Source organism: Lissotriton helveticus, chromosome 4_1 (genome assembly GCF_964261635.1).
Source record: "Lissotriton helveticus chromosome 4_1, aLisHel1.1, whole genome shotgun sequence".
Lineage (NCBI taxonomy): Eukaryota > Metazoa > Chordata > Amphibia > Caudata > Salamandridae > Lissotriton > Lissotriton helveticus.
Genome location: NC_136063.1, coordinates 1,851,982,649 through 1,851,997,416, shown reverse-complemented (window position 1 = coordinate 1,851,997,416; position 14,768 = coordinate 1,851,982,649). Strand labels below are relative to the sequence as shown.

At 49.5% G+C, this 14,768-nt stretch overlaps 1 protein-coding gene across 2 annotated transcripts in view; it reads right to left on the bottom strand.

The window, feature by feature from the left end:
• Positions 1 to 14,768, bottom strand: part of BRWD3 (bromodomain and WD repeat domain containing 3) — a 1,637,103-nt gene that overhangs the window by 330,781 nt on the left and 1,291,554 nt on the right. For both annotated transcript variants that reach the window (XM_078688510.1, XM_078688511.1), the window contains one exon: positions 12,632 to 12,757. In XM_078688510.1, coding sequence (XP_078544636.1) covers positions 12,632 to 12,757 — 126 coding nt within the window. The remainder of the gene's footprint in view (positions 1 to 12,631; positions 12,758 to 14,768) is intronic.

Below are 14,768 nucleotides of genomic sequence, written 5' to 3'. Positions count from 1 at the left end.
ACTTTCTGGTCAGAGCACCCTTTATAGTTTCCGTAATGATAAGAAAGGCCTCCAGTATTTCTCCACTTGTGGGATTATCCTCTAAACATACAAGTAGCAATGGAAGAGCCTCATGGACTATTCTTTGCATGATTTTTTCTGGGTCTGCCATGCTCCATTTTAAAGCAATACCATTTCGTCGTGCTACCTCTAAGTTCTGGGTCCATGTTAAAATCTCAGTTAGTGTATTTATTTTAACATCCTGTATGTTAAGTACCATCTTTAATGGCAGGTGATCGCTCAGACCCATAGCAAGGGTTTCAAAATTCATAACACTACTACCAAACCTATTTGGTAGAATTATGAAATCAATAGTTGACTGTAGTCCTCTTGCCATAAAGGTTGAAGTGAAGTCAACCTTTGGGTAACATAGCCTATTTGCAAACCCTAGATCAAGCTTGGCCATAATATCATTTAGGATTTCCCCTTTAGAATGATGAGCGAAATGACTACTCTCCCCTTGTTCCCCCACCCCATATTCTGCAAAACCACATGTGTCACTAGTACATATATTTACGTTAAAGTCACCAACCCAAATCCAGATTAATTCCTTCCCTTTCAAGGGTTTTACCTCCCTCATTTCTTTGTACACTTCCATTAGTACTTCCCTGAAGTGTGCATTTTCGACATTGTTATAGAAATTAATAACTATCAGCACACTCCTACCATTTAAATCAATCGTGACAAATTGAAAGTAGGGTGACGTGGATCTACCTATACTAGTACTGGTGTTTAAACGGTTGGACACGTAGACGCATAGACCCCCTTTATTCCTGCCATGGTTGGAAATTACTGCGGGAACATAAAAAGTTTTAAAACCCTCTATATGCACCTCCTTTAAAGCCCAGGTTTCCTGGACACAGAGTATGTCAATGCTGGTTACAAACTCACCCCAAAGAGTTTCTGTCACTTTGTTGGCAATCCCACACACATTCCACGTTACTACATTTATTAGCCGTTCTTTTGTTCTAGTTATCAGGTTTGCCTCACCCCCAGCATTCTTCCTAGCTTCCCTCTCTGTTGAGATTTCATTGCCCTTATCCTTTATACAATTTGCCTTTTTAATTTTATTCATCATCCCTATTTCAGTGTCTAGGGTCGTGTTTCTTTTTCTTCCTGGACCTTTGTCAGATGTTGGACTCTTATGTGTAGTTTTCTTATCCCTCACCTTATTTTCTTTTGTTTTAATTTTGGATTTAAAAAGTCAATCATTTGAATCTAGGCCCGAAAATGGTTCAAAGAGATTATGAAGAGGAATATTCCAATAAGAATTTGGGTTTGTATGGTGATATTTATTACCTAAACCATACTCAAACTCATTGGAATGAAAAGGCAAGAAGGTGGATGGGAGGTCATGGTACCTGTAATGGTTATTACCTAGGCCATACTCAAACGTGTTGGGATATTGCGGCAAGGGGGTAGGTGGCAGATCGTAATACCTGTCCCTACTTAGGCTGTGTCCAAGTCTATTGGGGTGATGTGGCAAAAAGCCAGGTGGCGGCTCATTGTACCTGTGCCTATCTAAGCTGGGTTGTTGTCTATAGTTAGCTGGTGCACGGGAGTTATGGTGACTCCTTTTTGGAGGTTGGGTACGGGGCTTCATCATACCTTGAGGATAGAAATAACTCAAATTTCGGGTGGCTACAGAGCCATCCTGCCTTCCCGAAAACCAATCAGAGATATGGTTAACTACCCTGTGATCCCTGAAATTTATGATGATTACATCACCTTCAATTTCTTTTGGTCTCACGCCCACCCAATCACAGCGTCTAACAGATATAATCTCCCCATTTAAATGTGGTGGGAGTGGTCTGTTGGCCTTCAACCAGTGGTTTACTTTGTTTTTTAGGGATGTGTCAGGCTCTATACTACCCTCTGTTAACTTGGGGACCCCAGTCATTATAATGACATAATTTAGTGACTCGGGGGGTAGATCTACATTTTTAAGATGTTTTGTTTTGTATAGAGTTTGAGGTGGATTAGTTGTTCCCCTTGTCTCTACCACTGCGGGGGCCTTTTTTGTCATAGTCATAGTTTTTCCCGCCTTGGGTGCCAGAGTTCCCGTCGGTGTCACCCTTTTATCATCATTATGAGTTAAGGTTGTTTGTGGCTGAGCCTTAGTGTGAGTCACTGTGTTCTGTGTTAAATGCGTGTCTGCTTGACCATTTTCTCCCCCTTTACTCTGTCCCATGACACCGGTTGTTTGGATCTCCAATATACGATCCACGGTTTTACCCAGCATTTTTACCCTCTCCAAGATAGGGAGCATAAAGGATCTAAGAAGATATTCAATGTACTCTATAAGCCCTCCGTGTGTCTTGCTAAATAAAGGCGCACTCTCCCCTGTTTGTGTCTTACTTGGTACTTCTTTCACAGTGGCCTTGCGAGTTTTATTATTAGAGTTCTTTGGGGGCAGTGGCGCTTTTATGGATTCAGGCCTTTTTCTGTTCCCAGTCTTTCGCGCCTTTTTCCTTGGCGGGGAATGACAAACTTCGCCACTTTTCTTACTATGTATGGTTCCAGCTGCAGGTTTATCTGTGTGTTTATTCCCTTGTTTCCCGTCTTCAAAAGGGGATGTGGCTACGGGCAAGGTGTGACATGCCGCATCTGCATCCAGGTCTATTAATGAAAGCGATACAATAACCTCGGCTGAAGTCCGTGAATTTTGGGTGATAATAATTGGGCTAACATGCTCCTTTTGTGTTATTGCAGGTGGACCTTCTTTAAAAATTAGAGGGATGTCATTTGTGTTGAATAGGTCTGAATCTGTCTCACCCACTATAGAGTTATTTGGCGTTGAAGTAACCTCAGTTACGGCGGATTGTAAGGGTGTCTGTTTAAGTAGTTCAATAGAAAGGCGTCGCTCCGCTCTCCGCTCAGCCAACTCTAACTCTCTATCTATATCCCTTTTTGTCCGTGCAAAAAACTTATCAAGAGGGCCCAATATACTCATTCCTAGAGTAGCAGGTAGCGATGAGTTCAATAAATTGCCAGCCATTATACCACTCCTATTTGAGTGTTTTGATGTAAAGTGACTTCTAATACCCCTATCCACCAGGTTAGTCCAGTGTGCAGCCCGTGTGGCTAAACAGTCAATACTCGATAACCGGGGTAGTGAATAAATACCTGTAGACAAATTTCAGGTCCGACGTAAGAGGGGGGGCCCTGCCCTGCCTCTTCCTGCCCCGGACTGCCACAGACGGCCCGCCCTTTGCCCGGGCTTCGCCCGGCGTCCCGCGAGGGAGGGTGGGCGCGCCTCTTATGCGCCTCCTGTCGCTCCTCCAAGGTGTTGCTGGCGCAGGGGTTCTTGGGGATTGTAGTTTGCCGGCCCCCGCACTCCGCTCGGCGGCAGTCTCCTCAGCCAGCGGGAGTCGTGCAGCGGGAGGCGGGGGTAGTCCTGTGGCGCTATACGGGCAAAACAGCTTGCAGGGTCAGCTTTTCACAGAGAAAGATTTCCCCCGCTCTGCAGGGTGGGCGCGCCTCTTATGCGCCTCCTGTCGCTCCTCCAAGGTGTTGCTGGCGCAGGGGTTCTTGGGGATTGTAGTTTGCCGGCCCCCGCACTCCGCTCGGCGGCAGTCTCCTCAGCCAGCGGGAGTCGTGCAGCGGGAGGCGGGGGTAGTCCTGTGGCGCTATACGGGCAAAACAGCTTGCAGGGTCAGCTTTTCACAGAGAAAGATTTCCCCCGCTCTGCAGGGTGGGCGCGCCTCTTATGCGCCTCCTGTCGCTCCTCCAAGGTGTTGCTGGCGCAGGGGTTCTTGGAGATTGTAGTTTGCCGGCCCCCGCACTCCGCTCGGCGGCAGTCTCCTCAGCCAGCGGGAGTCGTGCAGCGGGAGGCGGGGGTAGTCCTGTGGCGCTATACGGGCAAAACAGCTTGCAGGGTCAGCTTTTCACAGAGAAAGATTTCCCCCGCTCTGCAGGGTGGGCGCGCCTCTTATGCGGCTCCTGTCGCTCCTCCAAGGTGTTGCTGGCGCAGGGGTTCTTGGGGATTGTAGTTTGCCGGCCCCCGCACTCCGCTCGGCGGCAGTCTCCTCAGCCAGCGGGAGTCGTGCAGCGGGAGGCGGGGGTAGTCCTGTGGCGCTATACGGGCAAAACAGCTTGCAGGGTCAGCTTTTCACAGAGAAAGATTTCCCCCGCTCTGCAGGGTGGGCGCGCCTCTTATGCGCCTCCTGTCGCTCCTCCAAGGTGTTGCTGGCGCAGGGGTTCTTGGGGATTGTAGTTTGCCGGCCCCCGCACTCCGCTCGGCGGCAGTCTCCTCAGCCAGCGGGAGTCGTGCAGCGGGAGGCGGGGGTAGTCCTGTGGCGCTATACGGGCAAAACAGCTTGCAGGGTCAGCTTTTCACAGAGAAAGATTTCCCCCGCTCTGCAGGGTGGGCGCGCCTCTTATGCGCCGCCTGTCGCTCCTCCAAGGTGTTGCTGGCGCAGGGGTTCTTGGGGATTGTAGTTTGCCGGCCCCCGCACTCCGCTCGGCGGCAGTCTCCTCAGCCAGCGGGAGTCGTGCAGCGGGAGGCAGGGGTAGTCCTGTGGCGCTATACGGGCAAAACAGCTTGCAGGGTCAGCTTTTCACAGAGAAAGATGGTAATGATGAAAATGGTAAATCAATAGGAGCAGTCTGCACATCAGGAGAGAACCCTGACGACTTCAACCAAGCGGGCCTCCTTGTTGCAATAGACGAGCCCATGACCCTAGCAAAAGAATCCGCTGTATCCAGATCAGACTGGATGGCCTAACGAGCAGCCGCTTGAGCATCCACCAACACCTTACTCATATTCCCTTTGTCCTCCTCAGATAACTTAGGGATAAGTTGCTTCGCAGAGTCCATTAAAGCATGAATATACCTGCCCAAGAGACAAGTGGCGTTGGTAGATTTTAATGCCATACTGGTTGAAGAAAAGACCTTTTTCGCAGACTGCTCTAGCTTCTTAGAGTCCCTGTCTGCGGGGCCTGTGAAAACGCCCCTGTTGACTGCTGCGAGCAAGAAGCCTGCACCACCAGACTTTCAGGAGAAGGGTGAGAAGATAAAAACACTGGATCTCCTAGAGCAGGTCTATATCTTCTTGAGACCGACCTCGAAACTGCAGGTGCTAAAAGGGGATTGCGCCACACCTCAAGTATCACTCTGGGGAAGTGTCAAGCCCACTTGCTTCACACAAGTCTTCAAAAGCATCCTCAGTATCATACACTTCTCCTTCCTCTCTCTCTTCATCCCGGTACTGCTCTTCCTCCACTAACCTCTGCGCCTCTCTTCTCGAGCGCATTCTCGGTTGCGGCGCCGGTGGTGCCACACGCGACGTCGACGACTCCTGAAGCGGTGTTGAAGGGGGATCCATAGGCGGTGCCGTGCGAATCTGAGAGGCTTCATGGGATGGAGCCGGAGACTGCCCATATGGCATCGACATCCTCGGAGCCGGAAAAGACCAGGACGTCGTCGCTGGCTTAAACGGCATAAGGGGGGCCTGAGGATACTGATGAGGCACACCTAAATTATAAGCCAACGGATCCTTGGGACCCGAAGGTGCTCCAGAGGGGTACGAGGCCCTGGTGAAAACACCATACATTGCATTAAAAAAATGCGAAGGATCAGAACCCGGCGTCGGGAACTGAGGGTAAGACGCCGGTTCTGGAACCGATCAAGGTACCTCAGGAATCGGAGCCGCTGGAGGCTCAGGTGGACCAGCCGGAGCCGAAGGAATCTCATCATCACAAGCTGGATTTGATGGAGAGAATCTCTTCGTCATTGCCTGCTCTGGAGTACCCTCATAAGAAGGAGAATGAACTGGAGTCGCCTGAGGAGACGCCAAAGGCGAAGGTGAAACAATGGCCTTCTCTCGATGTCGAGGAGCAGGTGAAGGCAACCTCGACACCACTGACTTCGAAGAACGACGTTGAGAAGCATGTCTCCTCTTCTTCTTATGCTTATTTTTGGAGTCATGCAATGCCGATGAAGTCGACTTTGATCTTTTTTGACTCCTTGTATATTTTTTCGCCTTAGCCATGTAAAGTCTGGCTTCTCTCACCTTTAAGGCCTTCGGGTTCATCTTTCTATACGATGAGCATCCCTCGACGTCATGGTCCGAAGACAAACACCAAAGAAAATCCTCATGCGGGTCAGTAATCATATGTTTGCCGCATTCTCTGCAAGATTTAAACTCTGACTTCCTCGGAGCAGACATGGCAATAGAGGAAGAGATACAATCAAAAATACAAAGTATCCAAATGAAGTATGGAGAGTCCCACAAAAAACCGTTCGGGTCGAAAGCGCTGACAAAAGGGAACTGATGTCATCACGCCAAAGTGGTCTTCTTATGGCTCCGGTGACGGCATGCGGGGCCGCGTGCGGAGCCATGACGACCACGTCGGTGCGGAGAGCTATGAAAGATTTCCACGGAATACTGGCGCAGGGGATATTCATAAGGTGAGGAATCCACAGGCAGATGTATCCATCAGAAGTACTCTGTTTGGAGACAGGGGTGACCATATTGAATGTGTTCAGGATCTATTTTACCAAGCTCAACGATAGTAGATTGGGATGGTAAATCTGGCACTGTAGTCTGGATAGGAGGTTCAGTAAGCACAGCAACATCCTGTGGGGCATTTCAGAATTGTAGGAGAACCATCACTTTCTTTGCACCCTAGTGAAATCAAGATCATTCCGGTGTGGAAGGCTGCATCCTGATCAAAACTGAGGAAATCAGTGGTATTCTTCAAACTGTGTGAAGAAATTTCTCTTTTCCCTAGCCAACTGAACAAAAATTGCCCAGTACATATATGAATCTGAGCATTTCTTTTTTTCTTATTTTACAAAGAGACCTATTTCAGGCAACCCCAATCGCAAAAGACATCTTTAAGAAAGTTTGCATCTAAAACCCTTTGAGTTTTGCTAGAAGCATTCTGCTCAGGGTATCTGTCTGAATGTTTTGTACATCTGGATAGAAAACAGCCTTGACAAATGAGGTTCCTTGTCTTTAGCTTTTGCCAAATGGTTTGATTTACTTGGGAGACAGTTCTGGACCTCATTCCCCTCTTTAGTGGATTAATACACTGTAGTAACAAACTATTTGTCTACTAAAAGTGATAGCACTGTGTTGGAGAAAAGTCCTGATTCGTCCATAACCACAAGCTTGTGTTGAAAGATTTTTCTGAAAAAGAAATTCTGTCATCAAAAGTCTGCATAGAATCCACCCTTTTGGAGATTACCACACTTGGGATACTTTCTGTGTGCCTTCCCAGACGCCTTTGCGCTGAGTCCATTAGTACTCCAGGCATATCTTAAGAGGCATTACACTGGTATGTGCATCTGGAACTATGAAGACTATGGGCCTGATTTAGATCTTGGCCGACGGGTTACTCCGTCACAAAGGTGACGGATATCCCATCCGTAGACATATAGATCCTATAAGAAATAACAGGATTTCTATTTCGGCGGACGAAATATCCGTCACTGTTGTGACTGAGAAAACCGTTCAACCAGATCTACATCAGGCTCTAGGTCTGTCTTGCTTTGATTGCTGGAAAGTGGCACAGACCAAGGTTATATTAACCATTTTAAGTTGATCTTAGGACATGATGTCAGAGCCTTTGACAGTTGATTAGACGTTTTCAAGTATTCAAACCAATAATCTTTTTGCTTTCCTAAGTGAAATGTTTTAGGCCTTATATTTATGACCGCCCCTTCACTGAACAGATTGATCACTGTGACATGAATTGATTGATGAACGTGCAGAGCTTCTGGTATGCTTTTTTCATTGTAAGAGGAGGATAAGGCCCAGAATGAATAACTCAATGCACTGTCCATTTCCACCTGCAGTCAGTGACGCGCTACACAGCAGGGTACCCGGAAGTAGTAGTAGTAATCTTCTTATTTAAAAAAACATTTCCAGAGTCCTAGCCTGTCAACTTGGAAGATGATAGATAAGGAAATATGCAGATAAAATAAGAATAGAAGGAAGTGTGCTCAAAAGTTCAATAGGCAACTCACATAAAAAATGTTGTCAGTGTCTTGAGAACAGCGACAATATCTAATAAAATGGAAACATCTTCTATGAAAGCAGGTGCCTTCTTAGAGCAAGCATCTACTGCATACATTTGATCATTCATCTGAAACGTGGAACTTGTACAATTGCATAATAGAAGTGGTCTCTGTGTGCCTTGCACATCCTAAGGCTAGCCCATAACAGAAACATGTAATGTGCTAGACTGAGCCCATTCTGAGACTGTTGCAAATAAAATCATATATGAGAAATCAGTGTGCACAGCTTGGCAAGAGCCAAAAAGAGAAGCAGAGAGGCACACAAGGAGCTCATATGGTAAGGAAGCTATGACACACTAGACGTACGAGTTACTAACCTTTAGTAACGATGTATCTGGTAGAGACGATTCTAGCAGCAGATTCCTTAACGTAGAATTATTCCCAGGCGAGAGACTGGATCCGGAATTTTTTTGCCCAGCATTCCTGCGCGCCAGGGGGACGGCATCACGCGGCTCTGCCCAGGCGCCATCCGCGTACGTGACGTCAGCGAGGTCACAAAAGTCTCACCCCGGCGCGCCTATGTCAGTTTTCTTCGGAGAACTTTGCCGCGCCACAAAGCGGAGCCATCAAACAAAACTGTGGGATTATGGGAACAGTGCGCGAAATAGCAGAAAAAGAATGGTGATGAACAACACCATAAGGAGCAGTGTCAACACTACAGCAGCCAAAGGCAGGGAAAGAAAAAGAACAGAGTACAGCCCTGAACAGCCACCTTGCTAGGATGTAAACAGCCTCCTCTAGAGACGAGGAACACATGCAAAATTGTCATGACAACATACAGCAGGACTACAACCCAACCAGGAACAACAAAGTGGAAATTGGTCTCAAGACAAACAGGAACGACAAATCCCCAGGGAAACCTCAGCACAGAGTGCGACAACCCCCCCAAGGAGCAAGGGCACAATGAGATGACCCAAACCCATAAGGTAGCAGAGGGACCAGAACCTTTATGAACCAAGGGAAGATGGAGGGGAGGGAAGAAAGTGAGGGCAAGCCCTAACCTGGACCATAGCAGAGGGGCAGGGGGGAACATAGAACTTCCACCTCCAAAGAGTCAAGAGGAGGAAGGAACAAGAACAGAACAAATGAACCTGTTAAAAGAACGAAATAAAGCACTCGCAGAAGAGACAGCCACCCACCGGGAGGCGAGTACAGAAGACCAAGCCAAAGGCCCTCGCAGAACGGGAAGGAAGGACCGGCCGTGAAGGAATCTGCGGCTAGAATCGTCTCTACCAGATACATCGTTACCGAAGGTAAGTAACTCGCACATCTGATAGAGAGTACTAGCCGCAGATTTTTTAATGTAGAATAGATACCCTAGCCATGCCCACGGGGAAGGAGGGTTTGCGAAAGGGACCCACCGGCCTGGACATAACAGAGGGCACCACGAGACAGGGAGAAAGAAGGCAGAACTGCACGGAGCACCCAGGAAGACTGGCAGGCTGCGCCCCAAAAGAGGGAGGAACACAGAGCCTTCCCAACCCTCCGGCCAGCGAACATGAGAGTGAAGAAGGCCCGGACACATCACAGAGAGGGGTATGCACACATGACCCAAAAAGAGCAGAACCAGAGTCACGACGCCAGGCCGCAGACAGCAGGTCAGACCTGACGAACAGCGCAGCAACCCCAGAGAAGGACACCTCGGAGTGGCCCCCAGGCATTCACATTCAGCACAAGGAAATTGCACCTGCAAGCACATAAGCGACTTGGATGGCTGAGACCCGAAGGTGACAACAACTCCTCAGCACATAACGAGCTATATAACAGCTACCGGTACCCCAAATAGAGTATGTTAGTCCTAAACATGGGAACCCTCTTAGGAAGACACTTCCGCAGCAGAGGACAACAGAAAGCATGGAAAAAAAACCTGCAGAAGGCTTGTCAAGCAGCCAAGAGAAGAACAGGAGGCCTAGTCTCAGGGCCAACCTGGTGTGAACAATCTTCAACAAAACACACACACAAGAAGGGCTGGCCAGCAGCCAACAGAGCCACAGTCCCAACAAGAGGAATCTCCGGTACATGAAGCACACAGATCACACAACAGGGGCAACTTGCCCCAACGAAAGAACAGCTCACAAAATCCAGACCAACCCACAGGTCACAGAGGATGAGGAGGAGGAGGAGGCCGAAGCCCCGCCAAGAACCTCCGGATGGCCGAATCGGACGGTGCGTGGAACAAGAGGGTGCCAATAAAGGGAAGATCCATCCACCAGTCATTCCCACACATTCTCCGGGAACACACTGTCCCGAAGCCAAGCATGGAGGCAAAGGACAACCGAACAAGCCATGGCATGACCAAGCACCTCCGAGATGTCCAGAGCGGAGCGAAGAATAAACGCCGCCAGCTCCCGTCCATCTAAAGATTGGTGCTGCAAGTTAACACCAGCACCCTCTTGAGAAGCTGCAGATCCAAGGGACTCTGCCGAGTCCCACAAGGAAGATGTAGCCCTAGCCAACACACATAAAGTGTTAAGGGCCCGCAAAGACGCACTGGTCGAAGCAAACATATTGCGAACCCGCAAAAGGGGGCCACTGGCAGAGGGGTGGAGGGAGAGACACACCGGGTCATGAGGCGGTGGAAGGTGCTGGTGCAGTAGGTGTTGGGGCACTGGATCCCCGTGGCGGGGCGCCCCCAAGTCCCAGTCAGAGAAGAATGGAGCGAACCTTCAAAGGGGGGCAGCAGCTCCCTCCCACCAGAGACCTGGTGAAGAACCTCCAAAAGATGATCTGGAAATGGACAGCCGGATCCCCCATGCGCAAAATTACCACAGCCGTGGAAACAGCGCAAGCGAAGGCCGCATCGCCTCCGTAGGGCCCGCAGCGGAAAAAGCAGCTCCTCCGTTGGCGACAGCTGCAAACTAAGACGGCCATCCCCTAAACCAAGCGAAGCGGGAAAGGCCTGGCCCGAAAAGGAGTAAGAGATGCCGAAGAGTGGGGAACCTGTGGGTCCTCCGGGGAAAACCGCGGCCGCAAGCTGTCTATTGATGACGTCGGGGAGAAAGCCACGACTCGGCGGCCCGTCTCCGGTGAGGAGACGCCAGACAGGCCTCCACCCCATCACACGGCGCCGGGGCCGAGGTGCCGGCACCGACTCAACCTCCGACGAGGCAGCCGCCTGCATGGAGGAACGATAAGCACCTGGAAAGCGACAAGGAGTCCCCCGCCAGCCTCGACTCATGGGGAAACGAGAGAGGTCCACCGACCCCCCACGGCGGCGCCAAGGCTGACTCAACTTCGGGGAGGTAGCCGCCTGCGCGGAGGGACGAGAGGGACCTGAAGAATGACAAGGAGTCCTTCACCAGCCCCGACCCCTGTGGCGCCGCGAGGGCCAGCAGCTGCCAGCGCCGTAGCGGTGTCACCTCGGACTCAGACAGAATCGCTACCTGTCTAAAGGGCCGAGGGGGGCTCAGGGATGCGACCCGAGCCCCGGCGACACCACAGGACTCCCATAGGAGTTTGCGGCGTAGCAGAGGCGCTGTGGTCCGAAGGAGGGATCCCCGAAGGGCCGTACCCCAACAACACCACATCCTCCGAGTCTGGAGCCGAACCAGTTACGCCGGGGCAGAAGCCGCCGGCGACGCCGCGGAGGGCACCGCATGGCGCAGGGGATCCGTCGACATCCCAGGAGGTAAGGAGGAGCCAGTGAGGCCCGCAAAGCCGCCGCATATGTCTCCATCTGGGCTCTCGACGCCCCCTCACCGGAGAACGGTGGATAGGCGATGATACGCGGGCCGCATCACCAGCGGAGAGCCCACGTCCACAACAGGCCGGAAATCAGCCCTTGGGGACAAACTGCAACACTTACCGACAGGGGAGCGACGCTCTTGCGGCACAGGAGAGGGATGAGGACGACGACAATGAAGGACGCTCCAAAAACCTTCCGCAGAAGCTGAGTAAGGCGACGAAGCCGATCTGGACATGCAAGCCGAGAGAAGTTTCATTCGGCGTTCCCGCCGCGACTTCGGCTTCAACCGTTGGCACGCCACGCAGTCAGTGGAGCAGAGATCCTCCCCTAAGCACCACATGTAAATGAGGTGAGGGTCCGTCTCCGACATCAAGCGTCCACAAGACGAACACGTCTTGAAGCCCGAAGGCATCAGCACACTGTTCCCACAACACACGAAGATCGAAGGGACAGGCCTAAACAGGCCCAGAGCATGAACCGGATTTGTGTTGCACGCAGAAAAGGAAAAAACTGACGTAGGCGCACTGGGCTGGGACTTATGTGACCTCACTGACGTCACGTACGCGGACAACGCCTGGGCGGAGCCGCGTGATGCCTTCCCCCCCGGCGCGCAGGGATGCTGGACAAAAAATTGCCGGATCCAGTCTCACGCCTGGGGATAATTCTATGTTAAGGAATCTGAGGCTAGTAGTCTCTAGCAGATGTTATAACTACATGCTCATATGTGCTGTGTGCATTATTTTATCTGAAAACGTCAAGATTCTGGTCAGACTTCTTGACTCCTCAGATCCGTTAAAAGCAAGGATGTATAATGTGCAAGGTAAGGGTATTTAGCTATACCATAAGAAGTTACTAAACACAAACAAAAGATCGTGTGCTCACCCAATAAAGTGCAATAAAACATCTGTTATAATTTTGGCTGTTCTCACGATCGGGCTCTCTGGTTCATTGAACGTTCTGGCATTATGTTCAATATATCGTACTTCCCACATTAAGGCAGAGATTCTCCTAAAAACAAAATAAATATGGTAACATGGGTTAATTGCCGAGACTTAGAATTCTCAATTACACTACTAGTTTTAGAAATAAATGTGGTGAATAATGAACGCGCAGAAATGCTTAAGTTGTGGAATATAGGATGAAACAAATACTTAGAATGAATAATGTCTTCGTATGGAATCAGACTATCAGCAGAGTACCTTAGAATTACCACAATTTGAACTTCTGACCTACTTATCTTCACTGCTATTCTAGTATCACTGTTCACTGTAAAGAGGCACATCAGTTCAGCCACGAAAAGCATTCTACCCTAATGAAACTCATGTAACTCATGTAACTCAGTTATTGAAAACTCGGGCAGATAATATGTGTGTACTCATTAGGAAGTGTGTCAAGCATGTACAGAACACTAAAATGACAAATGATTATAATGAAAATGTTACTTACCTCTGGCGACACTCTTTCTGGACTCTATTTAGCCTCATATTCCTCACCTTTTGAATATTTCCAAAGCGTGAGATTGGATCTAGAAACTTTTTTCTTAGTACCTCTGCACTCTGGAATGTCACACTGCATGGCTCCGCAAAGGATACTGTTCTGCTCCAAAGTGACATGCGGGCTCTGTAAAGGCACTACTCCTGGGTGCAGACATCACCTGCTTTTGGGACTGTCTGCGCTGCCAGATGTCGACCCACAAAAGCAAAATTGTTATATCAGTATGCAGATTCCTATGACTTAAGACATTATTAAGATGTAGATTGCAATCACAGATCAGGGGAAATGGGAGGTACGGTGATGAATCTGCAGCTCAATAGAGTCTATACCAAAAGGAGCATCACTGTAGGTAAGTAACTTGTCTTTCTGATACTTCTAAATGGAGTTTCCCCATGTTTAAATAGATACCAAAGCAATACCTCCCAGATGTACGGGTTACTTACCTTCGTTAATGATGTATCTGGTAGAGACGATACTAGCCGCAGATTCCTTGACATAGAATTATCCCCAGGCGTGAGACTGGATCCGGAAAACTTTTTGCCACAGCATCCCTGCGCGCAGGGGGTAAGGCACCACGTGACTCCGCCCTGACGTTGTCCGCGTTTATGACATCAGCGAGGATACATAAGTACCACCTCAGCGCGCCTGCGTCAATATTTTTCTGAGAACTTTTCCGCGCCACAACGCGGAGCCATCACAAACAAAAACTGTGAGAATACTGGAACAGTGTGCAAAAAAATCAGCTAAACAGAAAGGGAAGAAACGAATAGTGAGGAACAGCACCATCCAGAATAGTGCCAGGTACTATGGCAACAAAAGTCATGGAAAGAACAGAGCACAGCTACTGCAAGCAAGCCTGCAAACAAATACGACAGCCTCCCTGGGGGCAGAAAGCATGTTAAAAATTGCACAGTAGAAGAAGAAGTCAGCAACCACAGCCCAGAACAGAGAAAGGCATCAAGGCCAGAACGCAAGAGGAACGACAATCCACCCCCAGACAACACCAGCATGGAGAGAAATCTCCTTAAAAGAGCTAAGGTTCGAGATCCAGCCAAGAGACTTCAACCCCAAGGACTGCAGAGGAGTCATAAGTGCAATCAACGAAAGGAAGAGGAGCACAAGCAGACCCCACACTGGAAACCAGGGTACAGGGGCACAGAAGCACTCATGAAATCATCAATCAATCACCAGAAGGGAAGAAATGGAGCTAACAACAAGACTAGCATCCCCCTAGGGAGGGAGAAAGAAAAGGCACTCGCAGAAGACAACCACCCGGGGGCAGGCGACTGCAGAAGACCAAAGAAGGGTCCTCGCAGAACGGGGAGGAAGGGCAGGTCGTGAAGGAATCTGCAGCTAGAATCGTCCCTACCAGATACATTGTTACAGAAGGTAAGTAACTCGTACATCTGATAGAGACTACTAGCCCCAGATTCCTTAACACAGAATAGATACCCTAGCCATACCCAAGGGGAAGGAGGGTCTGCGAGAGGACCTCTCCAGCTCAGGCGAACACAAGACCCCCAAC